Below are 21554 nucleotides of genomic sequence, written 5' to 3'. Positions count from 1 at the left end.
CAGAGGAGGAGGCTTGTGTTGTAGTAGGGTCACTTCCTTTAACAGCTTTTTAAAAGCCCGCCTGACAGCTAGTCAGGGAGTCGGTGAGTTCTCTTCCTTGCTGCAGGTAGCAGTGACTAATGCTGTGTGACTACGCTGATGAGTGTGATGAATTTTTAAAAACAAAGCGCTTAAATGGTTATAGAAATGAAGGAAAACATGGATATTTAGAAACCTTTTTATATACATATTGAAGTGAGATGGTTTACAGCAGATTTCATTTTATTACTGAAAATGTTGTAAACATGTAATTAGTAAAAGATTTTGTAAAACATTGTCCTATATTTGTATGTCTGTAAATATAATGCCTAAGTTCTAAGTATAAATATGTCAATACCATGTATGTTATTTTAAATCGCCTGTATCCCACCTTACACATTGACATTAAAATAAAAGCCAACACTTCAAAAGCATGAAATAAAGGCTGACTGGAAAATGTACATACCTAAAGCATGGTTTCCTCGGCGAAAATGAAAGGGTATCTAATTCCCTGAAGGAACATCAGTGGAAACTGGGTCATCATAAGAGGCCCTTGAGGTCAAAGTGTACTTTTTTAAGGAAGTACAGATATCAGTATTGCCCTGATTTTGGAGTCAGATAGAAGGCTCAATTCCTGAAACCCACGCGACCTGTTTGGACAGCTTTTCTCTCAGAAATTCCCACCTGTGCTGTAGGGAAAGCTTTAGCATCCTAAGACATTCTGTTCTGATTAATCAAGGCAAGAATGACCCAGGGGGCTCATTCTTTTCTTAACGGGGAGAGGAAGAATGACAATCAATCAGCTCTATCTGCCAAACACAGGTTAGGTATTTTCACATGCCTTGTCTCTTTTGGTCTTAACACCCAAGAAGGTGAGAATTCTTGAGTAAGCAAAGCAGTGTCTTATCAAAAATATCTCCAGGGGCTGGCCCGGTGGGGTGGCGTAGTGGTTAAGTTTGGTGGGGTGGCATAGTGGTTAAGTTTGCATGTTCCGCTTTGGCAGCCCAGGGTTTGTAGATTCGGATCCCAGGCACAAACCTACACAACGCTCATCAAAGCCATGCTGTAGCAGCATCCCACATACAAAATAGAGGAAGATTGGCACAGATGTTAGCTCAGCAACAATCTTCCTCACCAAAAAAAAAAATCTCCAAACTAGTCTTCCAGAGGACCTGTGTCCCTCATCTTTACTATGTGTAGGTTGTGTATCCTAACATCTCATTTCTATCTTGTATTTGTAATTTATATCTCTACCTATTTCCCAGAAAAGGAGCTGAAGCAGCTTATAATAAGATATGTCTCACATGCCACCATCCTCCCCCAATAAAAACACTAAAGTGATAATAAATCTAAGAGGCAGGAAGAAACCAACCTTTATTAAAACTTCACTGTGTATATATTATGCTAGACACTTTATAAACAACATCTTGTAATTCCTACTGAACACCTCACTTTTGCTCATAAGAGTTTTTTCACTATAGACAAAATCAGAGACATTACAGGAATTACTGAAGTTTAATGCATCACTGTAACTAAGCCCATGAACTTTTTTTCTGGTAAGAAAGTGAGAGGAATCTTCACAAGGCTCCTAGAAATACTTCTTCCCAGCAAAATTTTTTCAAAATATCAAGAAGCCCTAAATCAATGGTATAATCCTAATTCAGGGGTTGAAAAACTAAAGTGAAATAACCAGGGCACACCTGGGAATGTCCAAAGAAACAACCTGCAGATGAGTTGTCTGTGCTGGTGAAAGAGGAGTCTTACTCCTTTCAAGTCCTCCTCTGTCTCCAGAACATCAGAGGAAAAGATAGAAGGTGACTCAGTCACTTCTTGCCTCTGCGCTTGTCCTTGTCCTTGCCTTTACCTTTGGAATCCTTGCTATCATCTTTGTCCTTCTTAGGCAATCTGAAACCACCAATTTCATTCCGTACCACCGTGCCTCGCCACCAGGCCTGGAGCTGGAAGAGAAAGGGGAAGTGAGGACAATGTATAGTAGGCCTGACAAGCTGTGTTCTTTCTACATAAGGAATTATTGTTTTTGATGAAGTCACTTCTGTCTGAAGAATGGTCTCGGAGACACGGCAGTGGCCAAGTGTGCTCTCCCTGCAGCAATGCTCCCTGTCATGTAGGACCCAGAGTGACAGCCATGGACTCCAAACTTCTCAAGGAGTAAAAGTAAAGAAAAGGAATCTGATGAGTCCAATCTTTTCCTTACACTTAGAACCTGGCTCTCTTGTACTGCTGCTACTCTCTATGAACATCCAAGTTCCCCATATCTAGCAACCATTTGATCCAAAAGGAATGTTGGTTTCCCAGGCCAAGGGCAAAAGGCAAGCCCTCAGTCAAAAACGTGCACATAATCTCGATGAGCGGTAGGCTTTGTGGTGCATTTCATATCTTTAATGATTAATTAAAGGATCAACAAACACTCCTCTTTCAAAAAGGATTCAGGTGGCTCCCTTGAATATCTTAGTAATTAGACACAACTGTTCTGAATACAGTCTGGGCTACTTTAAAATCAGACTATGCACTAAACACTGGGAGCACATCGTCTAGTGAAAAGAAAACAATCAGCTGGTTCTTAGATTTGCGCTGTAAATCGAGGAATCCTGACAAATAGAAAACACCACAGAAGCTCAGTAAATACTTGCTATCTGTACATCCGACTCTGTCCTAACGGCGAGCTCAAGTGTGGGTTGGATACCCCATCCTGAATGTGCTTTAAAGCTTACCTTCCTAATCCACCTCTGAACATACCTCCCAAACCAGTCTGCACGCCATGGGGCTCAGCAGATACTCCTTTCAGAGAGAAGGGCAGTCCTCACAACAGCAGTTTCAGTCTGGCTGACATTTTTTTTTTTTAAAGATTTTCTTTTTCTCCCTAAAGCCCCCCAGTACATAGTTGTATATTCTTCGTTGTGGGTCCTTCTAGTTGTGGCATGTGGGATGCTGCCTCGGCGTGGCCCAACGAGCAGCGCCATGTCCGCACCCAGGAGTCGAACCAACAAAACACTGGGCCGCCTGCAGCGGAGCACGCGAATTTAACCACTCGGCCACGGGGCCAGCCCCCAGCTGACGTTATTTTTGCTTGAAAATATTTCCCAGAATCTGACCTGCCAGTTTATCATCACTAATTTACACAAGTTCATATGAAACTAAAGTATCTGTTTTTTTCTAAACTGCTGCTTAGCCCCTCTACCTTTTTAAAAAACAGCTCTTATCAGAACCTAACAGATAGCCTGGGCTGGCTTACATAAATAGGATTTTGAGAAGCAGTAGGATATTAAAAAGAATTCCTTCAAGAGCTGTTTTGGTTAGAGAATCGTATTCTGAAATTTGACCTCTGGACACAGGTTCTAGGTTTGGCTTCCACTGCTGATCGCCTCTTTTCCCCAGATTAAGAGTGGGGAGCATGCCCTTTTCTGTGTTAACGGTGTTGGCAAATTCCTAAACTAACAAACCAGCCCTGCTTCCTCACAGATGGGTTCCGTGTCTGATGATAAATGAGAACTACTTGCGTTCCTCAGGGTCAGGCCCCCTGTGGAGCTGAAAGGGCCCCGGATGCCGAGTACGGCTTTCTACCTTTAGGATGCTTTTTAACTCCAGTTCATCCTGCTCGATCTTCTTCCTGGTCTTCTCCTTCTCCAGACGATCTTCAATGATGACCTGTTCATACTCCCTTAGCTGCAGAAGGAGACATTAATCATATGTTATAGGACTCTGTTGGCTAAGCTGGGGCCCAGCCAGCCCTGCACTTTTAATATAAAAATTTAAAATAAAGCATGCCAAATCTAAAGATAAACCAAAGAAAAGAAAAAACTTACTGGATTCTTATACTGTAAATATTCACAGATTAACTTTATAATTGTTCCCAAAATCTTTTCAGTTTGAATAATTCAAATTTGCTTTAAAATTTAATAAAAATGAAATACTAAATGTGATTAATGACCTCAAAAAACATAATTAAAAAAAAACTGTGATAGAATGTACACATACAAATAGCAGCCATCTTTTAAAAGAGAAATTTGGAAAGTTTTACATTTATTCAATGATGAAACCATAATCAGCAGCTTTCTAGATATCATAATTTAAAAATTGTCTTCGGAGACCATAAAGTAGTAATGATAATAATATCTATCTCAAGAGGTGGTTGTGAGCGTTAGGTAAATGTGAAATACTAGTGAAGTGCCCGGGACAGAGTAAGCACTATGCAGGTGTTAGCTGCTGCTCTCATTGTCCCCATCACCGATGTCATCACCATTGGAAAAGAATCCCATTGGTTTATAGGCATACCTCCACTTTGTAACCCCAAACAGCACTACCCAGCTACTGTAGCTCAGCGAACACCCGCTCCTCCCGCTCAGCCTTACACTGATGAGACGCTGCTTCCTTACCGTCTTGGCAAGGTCTTGAAGGTGTGCTAAGTCAGCGGCCTTTGCAGACTTGAGAGCATTTAATTCATTCTGTTTCATTTCTGTGTCCTTATCAAATTTCTCCATCCAGAACTCTAGCTTTTCCTCAAGTTTCTATTTGGAAAGAACATTAAAACACAGTTTCCACCAGACACAAAACAGTATACGCTGTATGAAATTATTTATATAAGGTCCAAGAACAAGCAAAACTTTTCCACAGTGATAAAAGTCAGAATAATGGCTACTTCTGGGGGGAGGGCAGGTTTACTGATTGGGAGTGGGGCATGAAGGAGATTTCGGGGATGCTGTACATGTGCTCTAGATTTCTATCTGAGTGGTGGTTACAGGAATGTATACACATAAATAATCATCAAACTATATACTTAATATTTGTGCCCTTTACTGTATGTTATTACTCAATTTAAAAACAGGAGGAAGAGGGCCTTCCAGATGTCTGGATAAGAGAAATTGGAGTGAGGAGGAAAGGAATAAAGGGTGGGTAGAAAATTCTGAAGGACAGGAAATGGCATCAGACACCTCTGATTGATAACAAACACTAAATGCTAGTCAAGAAGGGTGCAATGTCTTCAAAATTCTACAAGATGAGAAACGTGAGTCGAAGATTCTATCCCTAGCTAACCTAGTATTCAAATGTGAGGGAAAGAATATACCTAGTCTTTCTGAAAGAATTTCTCAAAAATGTACTTTAGCAAAATAAAATGAAAGAGATAAGTATTAGAAACAGGAGGGAAACCAGTAAAATGTACATTTAAGCTATACAATATATCCTACTTTTTAATAATCATAATCTGGGACTAAAATCCTAAATTAGGCGGTACAGTCTAGTGGAAAGAGCACAGATGGGCTCTGAAGGCAGACTGCCTAAGTTCAACTCCCAAGTCTGGCACTCCAATAAGTTTACTTAAATTTGGTTCCCTTGTCTATAGAATGGAAATATATAGTGATTTCAAGATGGCATGTAGCGGAGAAGAAGAGGTAAGTTAAAGCTTTGCCTTAATAAAGCAAGAAAATATAGATATTAACTTTAGACTTAAGAGAAAGAACAAAGTGTAGACATATCTGTGCAAATTTTAAGGGTTACCACTGCAAGAACAGAATGGATAACTTCCAAATTCCTAGAGCGCGTAGCTCAAGGATAAGACATCACAAGGAGACTTCGGGTGGCATATGGACATGAAATTTTTAAAAACATGATTCACAATAAGTCATTCTGATTAAGTTGGACAGAACATGTCAGTTTGGTGCAATCACGTCCTTAATATCTTTCTAACTCTTGTTAGCACTCTAACAAAAAGAGAACGGGCTCCAGGCAGGCAAAAGGAGCTGGCTAAACTGTAATAACATCGTTTGGTATTTATTGTACTTCTATTTACATTAATTTCTATTTATGGAAAATAATACAGGTTTTCCTTTTATAGTAATGATATAAAAATCTTAATTGAAAATAAATTGATATAGTTGTTTAGGTGAGAAAATAGGTAGAAAATAGTAATAACACAGGAGGTATATAGATATTAAAAAACTATGAAAGTGGTATGCAAATAACTGGAGTTTGCACTAGCAAGCAAGAAATTGAGCAATAAAAATTCCATCAATCCAACAGAAGTTAAGAAGGAAAGAAACAACTAGGAAGCTCGAAAAGTAGCAAATATAAAATAAGATGGAAAAATTAAATACAAACAAATGAAAAATCACAATAAAAATAAATTGGGGTAAATTCCCCTATCAAAAGAAAGAGCCTCTCAGATTTTTTAAATCGAGCTATGAACTATTTATAAAAATCACAGCTAAAACAATATCATAAAAGCAAAAAGAAAGCAGATTTAGCAATTAATCTGGCAAAATAGAGTTCAAGCCAGAATAAATAAATGAGACAAAAGGGATATTTTACACTGCTGAAAGATACACCCTATAAAGAAAATATTACAGTTATAAACTTTTATATTCTTTTTTTTTTTAGGAAGATTAGCCCTGAGCTAACTGCCGCCAATCCTCCTCTTTTTGCTGAGAAAGGCTGGCCCTGAGCTAACATCCGTGCCCATCTTCCTCTACTTTATACGTGGGACGCCTAACACAGCATGGCTTGCCACGCGGTGCCATGTCCACACCCGGGATCCGAACCAGCAAACCCAGGGACGCCGAAGTGGAAAGTGTGAACTTAACTGCTGTGCCATCAGGCCGGCCCCTAAACTTTTATATTCTAATACCATATTTTGGAACATATAAAGCAACAATTATTAGTCATATAAGAATTTGACAGATCCACAATCATCTTAAGAGACTATCACACTTCTCTAAAATTAGTAACTCAGGTAGACCAAAATAAACAACAATATGAAGAGTCTGACAGCTAGACTGACAGACATTCGTACAACTCTGTACCTACCAGAGAACACACATCCTTTTCAAATGCCCAAGGAATAGTCCCATAGCCTGAGCACACATGAAGCCCAGTAAGCACTCAACAAATTCCAACAAGCGTAAACCTTACATCTCACATTCTGAGACCACAGTGCAAGACAGAGTACAGACCTCAAAGGGTTGTTGTGAGCAGTAGAAAGCCTACACTCTCCCCTCTCCAACGCCAACAAATTGGACCTTTAAGAAACATCCTTATCTCTTGGGTTGAGCCAGCCCTGATGGCCTAGCAGTTAATGTTTGGCGCACTCCACTTTGGCAGTGCAGGTTCGGTTCCTGGGCGTGGGACCACACCACTTGCCTGTCAGTCGCCATGCTGTGGCGGCGGCTCACAGAGAAGAACCAGAACGTACAACTATACACAACTATGTACTGGGGCTTTAGGGGGGAAAAGAAAAAAAGGAGGAAAATTGGAAACAGATGTTAGCTTACAGCGAGTTTTCCCCTGCAAAAAATAAAAATAAATAAAAATAATGTTTGGGTTAGAAAAGGAAATAACATAAACTACAAATTATGATGCATATGGTTTACTTTTAAAGGCGTGAAGATGATAAGATGGGTCAATAGAGGAAGGATGTATAGATACACGATAAAGCAAGAATAATAATATTAATGGTATAATCTACGACTAGATGGTGGTATATGGGTATTCACTGTAAAATTCTTTCAACTTTCTGTATATTTGGAAACACTCATAGTAAAATGCTGGGGAAAAATTAACGAAATTATTTGGAAAGGAATGACAATGTAAGTATCATGAATAAAAACCTCTAGATTATAGACAAAGAGTACTCAGAAAATAAGTTGGTTTATATGCATTTACTAGAAAATAATAAAATTTGAAAATAAATGAATTGAGCATTTTAGAAACTAGACAAAGATTAGCAACATAAGCCCAAAGAAAGTACAAGATGATAATTACTCAAAGCAAAAACCCATGTGACAGGGAAAAAAGCATTTGCTCAATAAAACCAAAAAGAGATTTTCTGTCAGACAATAAAATGGTCAACTTTTTTCTTTTTTTGAGGAAGATTAGCCCTGAGCTAACATCCGCTGCCAGTCCTCCTCTTTTTGCTGAGGAAGACTGGTCCTGAGCTAACATCCATGCCCACCTTCCTCTATTTTATATGTGGGACACCTGCCACAGCATGGCTTGATAAAGTAGTACGTAGGTCCGTGCCCAGGATCCAAACCAGCGAACCCTGGGCTGCTGAAGCAGGGCGTGTGAACTTAATCCTGTGCCACCAGGCTGGCCCCCAAATGGTCAAACTTTTGACAAGTCTCAGCAAGAAAAAGGGAGAGAAGACATACAATTTTAAAAATACAGGATGAAAAAGATGGTAACTACAGAAATAAAGGAAAAATTTAAATTGTAAGAGACTTCAGGGCACAGCTTTGTACTGATAAATTTGGAAGGAATATTTAGATGAAATGGGTTATTTTCTAGGAAGACATAAGTTACCAAAAGTGACTCAAAAAGATTTTTAAGTGAAAACATCAATAATCATAGAAAAGGTAGCCAAATATCTCCCCTTTAAAATAACACCCAGACAAGACTGTTTATGACTGAATTGCACCAAAGTTTCATGGCACAGATAATAATCTATTTTGTTCTATTTATAATTTTAGGTTTCAGAACATAAAAAGATGGAAAGCTCCCCAACTCAAGCTGCCAAGCTAGCATAATTGATGGTAATAGAACAAAGAAGCACCAAAAAATAAATCTATAGGTTGATATCATTTATGAAAGATATAAACACAAAATAAAAATCTACAGATCAATTCTATCAGTCTAGTAAAAGAATAATATATTATGACCAAGTAGGTTTTATCCCAAGAATTTAAAGATGATTCACCGTCAACAAATCTATTATATTTTACTTTATTAATATATTGAAAGAGAAAAAATATATTATCTCAATAGATGAAAAAAATCCATCTCATAAAACTGAATACTCATTTCTGATTAAAAAGGAAAAAAACTTAGCAAGGTAAGACCAAAAGGAAACTTAACTTGATGAAGTTTATCTACCATAAAACTCCAACGTAAACCTCATACAATCTCCATTTGTGCCCGTTATCAATTTATTGCCTCTCAACTCCAAATTCATCCTTCGCTGGCTGGCTGTGTGCAAATGGAGGCTGGCTGTGAACGTTTCTCTTTCGCCAGCTGGCACGATGTCTAGCGTTGTCAGTAGAGGGCACTGGAGGGACGTGACAGGAGAGCTGCTCTCCTTGGTTCCAGTGTGCTTCCTCTGGTGTTCCTGGGGCACAGCTGACAGTGGCATGTGTGGGGGTCACTCAGGGGCAGTTATTCACCAACAAGTTTTGCTGACACAACAGGAGGATTCTCGCCAAACACAGTCCGTCCACAGTTCCCCGCTTGCCAGCTTTATCCCACAAGCTGTGAAGCAGCTCTGCCTGAGGGCAGCGACGCAGACGTCTGCTCCTTCCTTCCTTGAACCCTGTCCTTCAGCCCTCGCATGCTCTTCAGGCTGCTCTCTCATCCCTTCTTTGTAGCCAGTCCCTTATTAGCAATCATTCTTTTGTTAATGTTCCCTGCTCAAATTACTGTGGTTTCTGTCACCTACTTGGACCATAAAGATACAGAATTGGTACCCAAAATAGAGTTTATCTCCCGCTTTCTAATTCACATATTTCTTACTAAGGCATCTAAATTCCTTGCTATTTCCTGTTCACCAGATACAATCAACCTAATGCAGTGAACTACTACGATGTTTCGGGGAAAGTCAAAGCCAGCACTATCTCAGCGGACCACATGACGGCAGAGAACTGAAGGGACGCAGTCCCGATGTGCGGCTGCGAGGGTGGACTATTGGCCCTGCCAGGCAAAAGCAAACTGCTTCTGGAGCTTTTTTCAAACTGATTTGGAGACAGACGCTTTGGTCAGGTTAATAGCTGCCTACCAAGTGCCAGTGGCTGTTGAAGATTTTCTCCAGTAAAGATCCAGAACTGTAGCTGCAACTGGAGTCCCCACCTGATTCCATTTCCAATAGTCCACAGTCATTCTCCAAGATCATCCAACTGCACAGGCCAAACGGCTGAGTCAAATGGGGATGTGATAAGGATCACCACCTCGACTTCTTTCAAGTCTTTGATGTTGGCACTAATTTCTGCAGTTACACCAGAGGTGCAGCATTACTTCTGATTTACTGTCTTGTTAGGGAGGGGAAGTTCCAGAGACTTCTACTTGGCCCTTACTACCATAATAGCCCTCACCCCATGAGTCAGAGAGCCAATGTGGAAATTCTGTCTGTTGCCAAGTATGTCTATTCCAATTATTTGTTCAGTAACTGGGGAAATAACCATGGGGTGGGTCCACGGAACAAGTGGGCTCAGAGTAAATCAGACTTGAGTTAAGACTCAATCGATCAGCTGCCCACCATAATCTTCCAGTTTGAGTGGGGGCCACAGTGTTGTTTTGGGTCCGCAGGAATTAACATCGATGCAGAGCCAATGTTTAGTAATCTCAGAAGATCTGGATATTTTCTTTTTTCCAGTGCACAGTCACTCTGATAGAGCCACAGGTCCCTCTGGGTAAGGCTTAGAGGAAGAGTCACAGTATATACCTGCAGCAATGCTGCAGAGTTCACGCTCAGAAGGACCTGCCCCTTTCAATCAAGGGGCTCTGGGTTGGGGAATTGACTTAGTTCTGAAAACTCAATGAGAGGCCATGACTCTTCATTGTGGTAACTCAACTCAGGTTTCTGCCTACTGGACTCAGACTTTTTTTCTCTTATATAGACCAAGTAATGCTTTATCAGGCTGCCCATGAATTTTTTTTTTTTTTTTTTGCTGAGGAAGATTCGCCCTGAGCTAACATCTGTTGCCAATCTTCCTCTATTTTTCGTATGTGAGCTGCCACCATAGCACGGCCAGATGAGTGGTATAGGTCCGCGCCTGGGAACGGAACCTGGGCCACCAAAGCAGAGCACACCAAACTTAACCACTAGGCTACCAGGGCTGGCCCTACCATCAATTTTGTTCCTAGGAATACCATGATTAATTAGCTACTGCCAAATGTTCCTGTGGGCAAAGGCATTCTGATTCCAGCAAATCCCTGCTGCCCTTCATGGTAAACGTGTCCACCTTGTCTTTGGCAGTTAAGTGCTGCCACTTGTCCTCTGGCACTCCAGAATCCCATCATCCCCACTGAAACTAGGCAGCCCATAGCTACAATGATATCATCCATGGTCTTACCTGTCCTACATAGGAAAGCAGCCACAGAGCATTTCAAGGATGCAGGTGTTCCCTTCACTAATGCATTTCTCAATGTCTTAGGAAAGGAGTGTATTCTGGGAAGGAGTGTCTCATGGAAACTATTTAGAGGCGGGTGTTTGGAGGCAGATTTGTAGGTCACACATGATAAATTCACTCCGATATTCCTATCTCCCTAAGTCTTTAGAAGCTGTCCTCTCCATCATAGCAGGGAAGCTCCGGCATCTCCACCTCATTAAATGTGGGCCATTGATGAGTCTAAGTTTCAGGTAACCAACCAAGCAAACTGGTAGAGTCACCTCCAGCTGCACAAGCTAACACATTAAATCCAGAATCTGTAGTAAGTATATCCATATCAATGAACTTGACCCAACCTGGTGTTATATTCCATCCTCCTTGGACCAACACCCTTAGAATCCATGCCCAGAAATGTCTCCTAGGTTTCTGCCAATATATATTAGCAAAGTCTTGTGATTCTTTTGGTGTATAAGCTATTTCCTTCTGAGCTATAGTTATCTGAGTTATCTGTTCCCCTGGAACTTCCTGAGAAGTTGACCCTGGTTATGGATCCAGAGGCAACAGAGCTGATTGTGCTAGGTCTTGAGAATAAGCATCCCTTTTCAAGGCATCTGCCTCAGATGAAGTTATTCTCACAGGACTTTCAGGGGAAGGAAGACTAACCTCCTCAGACACAGGAGGGCAGGAGCTTCCATGGGCAAGGGAGGCTCAGCATGACTTGGGGGTTCAAGATTGTCAGTTACATCTAAGTTCAAGCAGATGTTCCCATTTAGAGTTTCAGGGTCCCATTCTTTCCCAATGAATGCCCTAACTTGCACATAAGGAACTTGGCATGACTATGAATTCATGTGTAACACTGACTGAAATACCATTAAAACTAAGAATAGAAAAATAGTGCCTTATTATCACTACAACTAATCAACATCACACTTGCCATTCTATCTATACAATAAGCCACAAAATGGAAACAGACATATAAATAGCAAAAAAGAAAATATAAAATTGTTATTTGCAGTCAATAAGATTTTCTACCTAGAAAGTCCAAACAGATCAACTGAAAAACCATTAAAATGAATATGAGAGGACACAAGGAATCTAGAACAATATACAAAAAAGAATAGCCTTTCTGTACACCATGCACTTAGAGACGCGTCCAGGAATGTTTGGCATTGTTATAACAGCAAAACTTGGAAACAACTGAAATGTTCACTGACAGAAGAATGCTTAACTAAATTTTGGTATCTCCCCTCTATGGGATATTATCTAACAGTTGTACTGCTATAGAAAACATTAAAGACAAAGTAAATTTAAAAAAGAAAAACAGGGTCTGCAGCAATATTTATAGTATGATCCCATTTATGTCAAAAACAAATATAAATCAATGCTAAAACATGTAAGTATAGAGGCACATATACAAGAATATATATGAAAAGAAGAAGGTGGAAGAAATCTTCAGAAAGGGGAGTGATTAAGAGAGCTTTCACTTTTAAAAATCCTTATTATATTTCCATACTTTTTCAAATCTGCATTAAAAACTATTTAGGTATTGCTTGTTTTATTGGGCTGAAGATCTGGGAAACCCTGACTTCATCCATCCATCATCTATTTATCCACCTGCTGATCTGATTGTCATCAAATACCTGCTAGATGTCTAATACCTGAAACAGGTACCACGGCTCACAGCCCCGTAAATTGCAGGACTACAGGACCCTGATTCTAATAACCGACTCGACACCTTTTTCAGTAAAGCCTGTGAGACAGCATCTGGAAATCCTTTTCTTTAACCACAAATTTGGAACTTTGTACTGAAAATTCATTAGCTTTCTCAAAGGTAGACTGTATCATGAGTAAACTGGAAATTTTTTTCCCTATTCATCCAACAGGGATATTTTAAAAGGCTCCACTTGGCTTGGTTTGTTCTCAGCATTGGAAATACTAATTAGAACCATTCAGTCACATATAATTCACGGGAGAAGAAATAAAATGAGTAAATAAATATATGGAAAAATGGCCAGTTTTTATTAGTAAGCAAAAAAACCAAAATAAAACAATTCATTGAATTGGCAGACTTTAAAAAACATCTAAAATGGCTAGTGCTGTTGAGGATGCCTTGGAATTAGTGTCTGCACACACTGCTGATGACCATAACTTAGAAAGTGTTAGCAATATTCATCAAGAGTCAAAATACCAGTCTCTCTGACTTAATCATCTCATGCTGGAGATTTACTTTTGGTAAATAATTGCAAAGAAGAAAAAGTTATTTGGGCAAAGCTTTCATTACTGCATTATTTATAACAATGAAACTTTGGAAATAACCTAAAATCCAAAATGAAGGGTAACAAGTAAACTATGGTATAACCATTCAATGTAACATTAAAAAACTATTTAAATTATTTTATGAAGAGACTATAATAACATTAAAAAATGAGAGAAAAAGCAACTGGCGATTTTTTGAAAATCTTCCCTCAACTAAGAATATGTTCTTTTTATAATTTAAAGAATCAGTAAATTTTAATTTAAAATTATGACTATAAAGCAATATAGGAATAAGAAAAGTTTTTTTATATAATGCTAAATGATACGGGCATAAGACAAAATTTGACCCGTACTCAAACTACAGCTTTATAAAATATTTATTCAGGTGGATAACTTTGAAAGAAAACATGGGCTATAGCTCGTTCATTAGGCTGGTAGAATTATGGTTCATTTTTCCTTCCTTAAACAATTACTTTGCTGTCCTTAGTATTTGATAAGTGGAACACAAACGCGGCAGAGGATAGAGAAGTGCTGGGGGCCCACCTGCTGCTCCTTTCTAAGGAACACTTCAATCTCCATATGAATCCGGTTCTCTTCTTCGGTTTTCGACCTTAGTTTCTGTGAGAACAATAAACCACTATCAGGCATTCTTCCCAGCAGGGCTGGAAAGGAGAGTTCTCAAGGTGAGAAGTGTAGCAGTGACAGCAGCGCAGGTTTTCCTTACCGGCTGGGACCCCAAGAATTCGCAGTATTGCTGCAGAGCAGCAACTCAGTTACCTTCAACTCAATTCGTGTTCACAAACATCACTGAGTCGTGTGTCTGGCACCGTGCTGGATACACCCAAGTACCCAGAACAAAAAGACCATAATCCTGTTGCCTGGAATGTGATGTCAATTTGAGGAGAGAAACAATACTTTAAGGGCACAAGGTTCTTAGGCCCAGAAAAGGAAATTCCAAAGCGCAAGAAAACTGGCTGCTGTCACAGTCTTCAGCTATACCTGGGGAGCCAGCGCTCAGACAAGCAGCGGCTCAGAGACAGGAGTCCTCTGGCACACGTGACCCCTCTGCTGATGTTTGTGACCCCCTCTACTGATGTCTGCTTCTCACCTACCTACGGTTCTGTTAGCCATTTAAGCCTCATGCTCCAAGGAAGGTCTACCCCTTCTTTCTTTCTCCTGGTATTTTTCACTGGGACTTCTCATCTCTATCAATTTGGGTCTCAGTGACGGTCAGCTGTCTAGATTTTGCATTTCTTTTTTTTTTCTTTTGAGGAAGATTAGCCCTAAGCTAACTACTGCCAATCTCCCTCTTTTCGCTGAGGAAGACTGGCCCTGAGCTAACATCCGTGCCCATCTTCCTCTACTTTATATGTGGGACGCCTACCACAGAATGGCTTTTGCCAACCGGTGCCATGTCCGCACCAGGGATCCGAACCGGCGAACCCTGGGCCACAGGCAAGCTGAACATGCGAACTTAACCGCTGCGCCGCCACCGGGCTGGCCCCTAATTTTTGCATTTCTTAATGGAGGGATAAAAGGTACCAGCGGGTGAGGAAAGTAGAAGCAAAAACCTGCACTTCCTAAGCATCTCGTTTTGCCCCCTCCCCAGGAGAAAGGGTGGTGGCTTATAAAATAAGGATAAAGTAACCAAGGGAAGAAAGTACAACCAATTTTCAAAGTCATTACAAAAAAACAGGCTACAGCCCATCAGAATCTCTGCTTGCAAAGACGCAAGTCTTCATTCCATTTTCATTCTTAACTTCAACTGCTAGGGTTGCTGGAAAGAGAGAACAGAGGTGAGGAAGATCTCCGTCTCGCTCCTCCTCTGTCAGCTGAGGCAGTAGCAGGAGCGATGGCTCTCCTACCACCTACCTGGGTCGCTCCTAAGGTAGCAGCGCTCACCTCGATCTCTTCCAGCAGGAGCTCCTCTGTTTTGTTACATTTTTTCTGTGTCTGGGAAATCTGCAGCTCAGTGTTTTTCTTCATATAGCGATTCTCCATGTTGGTTTTTGCCTTCATCTCTTGCAACTGGTCCTTGAGGTGAGAAATGTATTCATTCCTACCCTATGGAGGTAAGACCAGGTTTCTCAATTAACACACATTCTGCCTCCATTCAGTTCAATCAGTGACTTAAGCTTACCTTTCGTCTTTATAAATCAACAAGGATCTATTTCTCTGCTATCACACTATGGGAAATTTAGTCAATAATCACGCATAGTATAAATGAAAATGCAAGATAAGTAGTTCTAAGCATCAAGACAGTGAGATTCTTTCCCAGGCACACATTTGGGTACTCTGTATCCACACAGATTTTCCCATTATTTCCCATTATTGTCTCATATTGGTAGAAAGAGCACTGGTCTAAATGATCAAAAGACCTGACCTTCCATGCAAGACCCACCAGCTGTGTGAACTTGGCCAAGTCAGTGAAGCTTTTCAAGTCTTACCTTCTATAAAATAGAAACAGTGATATCTACCCTGCCTGAAACATCTCAGCAAGTCATTATAAGAATCAATTAAGAATGTGTGTGAAAATTCTTTGTAGGTTATAAAGCGCTTGGCAATTTTAAGGTCTCAATATTCATTAAAAAACAATTATTCAGTGCCAGCATTGAGCTAGACAGCAGGTAAATCGTGGAAATATAAGTAGAGATAGTCCTTGCCTTCACAGAGCTTACAATCTAGTAGGAGAGATGTAGTTAAAAGGAAACAAATATGTAAAAACGTTTTTAAATGTGCAAAATGCTATGAAAGAAAAAGGCAACAGGCTATGAGAGAAAATAAGAAGGGAGACCTACGTTAGACTGGATGATCTAAAAAGGATTCTCTGAGAAAGTTATGTTAAATCTGACACCAGAGGAAAAGTATGTCCATCACATGAAAAGTGCGGTCAAAGGGAATTCTAAGAAAAAGGAAAATGTGTACCAAAGTCCTGAGGCAGCAAAGACCCGCATACATTACAGGAACAGAAAGAAAACTCTGGAGGCTGTAGCCCAGAGACAGCTGAGACTGGGACAAGATGAGGTTAGAGAGGCAGGTAAGAGAAAGCCAGCACGACCTCAGAGGCACTGTTAGGAAGTTTGAATTTTCTTCCAAGTGCCTTGGGAAGCCTTGGACGGTTCTTGGTCAGGGAGGCAACATTTGATTGTTCGAAATGAACCACACAACGTATGAGTAACTTCACAGAGAGGTAGTCAGAGTGAGCGGACAGCACAACAGTGAACATACTATTAATAACACAAAGGCATGGCTCTAATCAGAGATCTATGTTTCTCTAAGTATCAGCCAACCTTAATCTTACCATGTAACCTGGGTGGAATTAGTTCTAAGTAAGTGTTAGAAGGAGAAACAAAGCAGAAATTGGTCAAGATCATCCATAACAAAAAGCAAACACAGTTTAAAGAATCATGGGTCCTTAAAATAGTTAGAAAGGAATTTTTCAAGTCATTTTATCTGATATCTTGGTGTAACTCTACAGAACCATTCCAACTGGATAACAATTATCCCAACTGCATCAGAACCATTCCAAAGAGATGAGTATCTCTGACGAAGAACATGCTACGAGCCCAGATGATGATACATCTTAGTACTTCAGAACCTCTTACAAATTGGAGGATTGTGGGCAAGTTACCTAAGCTCTCTAAGACCATTTTCTCATCTGTTAATCCTGCTCAGTGCCTGGCACAATTTAGGTGCTCAATAAATGTTCACTAAATGAATTTTAAGATATGCCTTTTTTTGGCTCACATTTTTTCTTCCCTTCTTACATGCTCCTCCCTTCTCCTCTGTCTTCTCCATTTCTCCTCTTTCCTCCCTTCTATTTCCAAATTGTATGGCAGTCAGTGATATAAAGTTTGAATCTCTAGGAAGACGAGTTAAAGTAAAATGTGATAGTTTCTCTTCTTCATCAACTGGAATCCTTTTACCTACTTAATGGCCTAGATTTTCTTCAAGGTTCAGCTTATACATCGCTTAAGTCCATAAAACCTTTTCCAGAAAATCTCAGCCCACATAAATAATTATAGTTTTGTTTCGCACAGAATCTAATAGTGTTGAATGGTTCGGTATTTATTAAATAGTGTCCACACAAAACTATACTTTCAAAAACTCAAGAGAACGTTCTGGCCAGTTTTCCTCATCAAATTGAATATTAAGTTCCTCAGAGTAACAACATGAAGATCAGAAATGCAGAGTTAAAACTCTAGGAGTTTCTTCTTACGGAAAACAGAAGGTATTATATTACGTAATTGTTTCTAAGGTTATACAACATTGGTCTATAATCACATGTGCCAAGCCAGAGACATCTGGTTTTGATGCTGTGGCCATGGGCCTCTGATTCCTCTGAGTTCCTCCCGGTGCTGCTATTCTGCACAGACTTATAGCTTTCCATGGTGACAGTGTGGAAACAAAATACTCACATGCTAGTGATGGTAAAATCATGATCAAGTCATACTAAAAAGTGAACTGAAGTGCCATTCCATTTCTTCATCTTCCCAGTGTGCAACAAAGATCCAGCCTAGAAGCAGTGGGTTATAGGCCAAGGGTGTTTACTTGTATAAATTTCTTTTAAGATTCTCACTAAGAAAAGATCTGCCTTCACCACAACCCACCATCATAACCCAGGTCGTCCATGGTGTCTGGAGCTTTCCCCGTGATCAAGGTCTGTGGACAGATGTAGCATATCTGTAGGTTTTTGTAGCAGACCAAAATTTACTTCCAAATCCCAAAACTTCCTTCAGATCTAGACTTTCTGACTTGTTATTTGAGTTCAGAGAAACATGATTTAGTAATGGAAAGAAGCAGTCAGCCAATTAGAGTTCATAAGACTCTGATGGCTGCCACAATACTGTGTGCCAAAGGCTTCTAATGGTAATGTCTATTTTCATAATTGAACACAAAGTAGGGAAGAGAGTACTGGTTTCTGGAATTTTTGGAAGCTCCTATCTGGAGAAGTTGGAGCTTGTCTTGCCTCAGGCTGCCTCTTTGGTTAGATGGAAAAAGGAAAATGGGAATGTGGTCTATTAAAGTTATAAAAGCCACACACAAAAAAATACAGTTCTGTATTAAATTAACATTTATATTTGTCTGTCTGTCTATGACTAAGAATACTGGCTGACTCTATAAGAGGTTCTGAACAAACTCTGAGCTAAACAGTCTCCACTCTAAAATGCAGATGAAACATAATCAAGTTCAAACTTCTGAAGTTTCAGGTTCCAATTCCACACACTGATTTCATTTCCATTTGAACTATTCCCTTTCCAATCATGCCAATTTCCTCTTTTCTTTCCTGTTGTAATAACATTTCCATACATCTCACTGTCTTGGCTGATCTCTTCTGCGTAAGCTCCTTAAATGTGATGCCTGAAACTGTACACACTGTTACAGACGTCTAACCACAACCGAGGATAGGGGAATGTTTTTCCCTGTTGTATAAACATTACACAGTGCCACAAATTGCAGTAATCAAAACAAAGAGGAAGCATTCCAAATGCTTTTCACAATATTGTATGGTAATATGTTGTTGTCATGACTGCTAAGACTCGGATGAAAGCCATTAGAAGAGGCACTGTGAACGGAAGACTCTGAGAAGTCTAAAGAAGACAGGGGACGGCAGGCACCTTTTTAAACTGCTGTGACAACAACAGCCAGTGGTGGGGCCCGAACCTCAGGGACTCATATTAGAGCCTAGCTAAGCCTCTGACGAAACTGTTGAAGACAAGTTAGGTCTTCACAATTCCCAACTTGACGGTTGTTCAAAGTCAGGACTTTAGTTTGACCTTCGCTTCTTCTTGGAGTCAGTTCAGTGTTCCAATAAGCAGCAGAGGTTTGAATTCTGATACCTATTACTTATCGTATACCAGCTCTGAGTTGCCTGCAAACTTAGCAAGCATGCTTTCTACAGCTTCATTTTATTCTTTAATCCATTTTGAAGCCTAGATATCAGCATAGTCATCTCTAACTATTCTATTTGGTACTCTCTCCATATCTGTTCCCCCCAAAAAGGAAATTAGAGTCATCAAAGATGCAAAAAGCTGAGGGGCTGGGTAAAGAAAAGAGGCAGGTAACATGCAAAAGTTAGTAATAGGGTGGCCAGAGAAAAAACAAAGTATGGCTTCGAGGATGCAGTAGTTCAGGCCTGTCTTAAGATATCATGCAAAGCTTCCAGGACAGCACTGAGCTCTCCAAGTACAATGACAGAGGATCAATTCATCAGGAAGACATAATGACATCTTCAAATACGTTTTTTCTGTTCCTTCTGCCTGAAACATTCTTCTCCTCCTTTTCACCTGGCTAACTTGGAGACATCCCTTACGCCTTGGCTTAAATACAGTTTCTATAGGGTGTCCTTCCTCCACTCGCCACCCTTGGTTGAAGCTCCTTCCTCGATGCATCCATAACCCCTCGTACTCTCCTCTAACACACAGCACACACGTAATTACTTTTTTCTAACTCTGTGTGTGTGTGAATATAGAACATATGCTTCAAAAAAATGCACAAAAATAAACATCTAACTCAATTATAACAGAGTAAACCCCACATAACAATCTCCCAGGCTAAGACACAGGATTGACACGGGCTCTCCGTTACATTCTTTCTCAACCACTGCTCTCTCTCTTCCCCAAAAGTATCTACTATCTGTAATTTTATGGTAATTGTCTTTACAGTTTTATAATCTAATCATTTATCCTTAAACACTATAGTTTAGTTTTTTGAACTTTGTAAAAATGGAATCATACAGTATGTCTTTTTTGTGTCTGGACTATTTCGATCCACATTAAGTTTATGATGTGGCAGCTATAGTTCATTAATTTTAACTTTAGTACTCCATTGAATGAATATATCATAATGTATGATAACCATTTTGGTTGTTTCATTTCTAGCTACCACCAATGCTTTATTGGCCATTGTTGTGCATGATTCCACATGCATACAGATTCTATTGCGTAGAACTGCTGGGTCATAAGGTACACCTATTTTTTAACTTTGATATTGTTACACTTTTTCCAGACTGCTAATACTATTATAAACGCTCAGCATGAGTGTATTAGAATTCCCATTCCTCCACATCATTACCATTTGGTATTATAAATTAATACCAAATATAATACCAATATGATAGAATTAGCTATTCTAATGAGAAGATAATTGTGTCTCCTTGCGGTTTCAATTTGCATTTCCATGATGACAAGTGAAGTTGAACACACTTTCATACATTTATTGGCCAGTTGGATATCCTCTTTTTGAAAATGCCTCTGCACCCTTGTGCTTATTTTTCCATTAGGTATCTGTCCCTTTGTCATTAGTTTGTAGAAGTTCCCTATATATTCTGAATATAAGCCCTTTATTGGATATGTGCTATATCTTCTCCCACTTTGTGGCTTACTCTTTCTCTCTCTTATTGATGTCTTTTGATGAACAGAAGTTTTTAATTTTAATGTAGTCAAATTTACCAACCTTCTCCTCTGTAACTTTACTTTCTGTGATCTGTTTAACAAATCTTTTCCTATCCAAAGGCAAGATAATAGTCTCCTATGTTGTCGAGAAATATTATGCTTTAGCCTTTCACATTTAGATCTATAGAACTGATTTTTGTGTATGGTGTCAGATTAGAGTAAAATTTTAATTTTTCCATATAGGTACCCAATTTCTTCAGCATTACTTATTAAAACACCTCCTGGCACTGTTCTGTGGTGCCACCCTTGTCATAAATCCATAAAGGTTCTCTTTGTATTGTTTCATTGCTTTATTTTTCAATCCTTGCACAAATATACACTGTTTTAATTCAGTAAAGCAAGTTCTCCCACTTTGTTCCTCTTCAATATCGTCTTGACTATTTTTGATCCTTGGCATATCAATATAAATTTTAGAACCAGTTTGCCAACTTTCACAAAAATAAGTGAATAAATAAATCAAATCCAATCAGGATTCTAACTGGGATTGAATTCAATGTATCAATCAATTTTGCAAGAATTGATATCTTTATAATAATGAATCTTCCAATTCATAAATATAGTATATCCCTCCACTTATTTAAGTATTATTTAATTTTTCAATACTGTTTTATAGTTTCATGCAAAGAAGTCCCAGATATTTTCTTGTTGTTGTTGGATTCATTGCTAGGTATTCGATATTTTTCATGCTGTTGTAAATAATATATATATTTTTTTCAAA

At 39.4% G+C, this 21554-nt stretch overlaps 1 protein-coding gene across 2 annotated transcripts in view; it reads right to left on the bottom strand.

Moving 5' to 3' along the window:
* Positions 1–309: 309 nt before the first annotated feature.
* The window catches only part of IQCG (IQ motif containing G), a 44116-nt gene continuing 22871 nt past the window's right edge, over positions 310–21554 (bottom strand). For both annotated transcript variants that reach the window (XM_014830690.3, XM_070509042.1), the window contains exons 7-11: positions 15285–15446; positions 13926–14000; positions 4413–4544; positions 3601–3702; positions 310–1976 (exon numbers count right to left, since the gene is read on the bottom strand). In XM_014830690.3, the coding sequence (XP_014686176.2) occupies positions 1842–1976; positions 3601–3702; positions 4413–4544; positions 13926–14000; positions 15285–15446 (606 nt within the window). In that variant the 3' untranslated portion in view covers positions 310–1841. The remainder of the gene's footprint in view (positions 1977–3600; positions 3703–4412; positions 4545–13925; positions 14001–15284; positions 15447–21554) is intronic.

Source organism: Equus asinus, chromosome 5, assembly GCF_041296235.1.
Source record: "Equus asinus isolate D_3611 breed Donkey chromosome 5, EquAss-T2T_v2, whole genome shotgun sequence".
NCBI classification, from domain to species: Eukaryota; Metazoa; Chordata; class Mammalia; order Perissodactyla; family Equidae; genus Equus; species Equus asinus.
The sequence above is the reverse complement of the archived record's forward strand: the minus strand, read 5'-3'. Positions and strand labels throughout refer to the sequence as shown.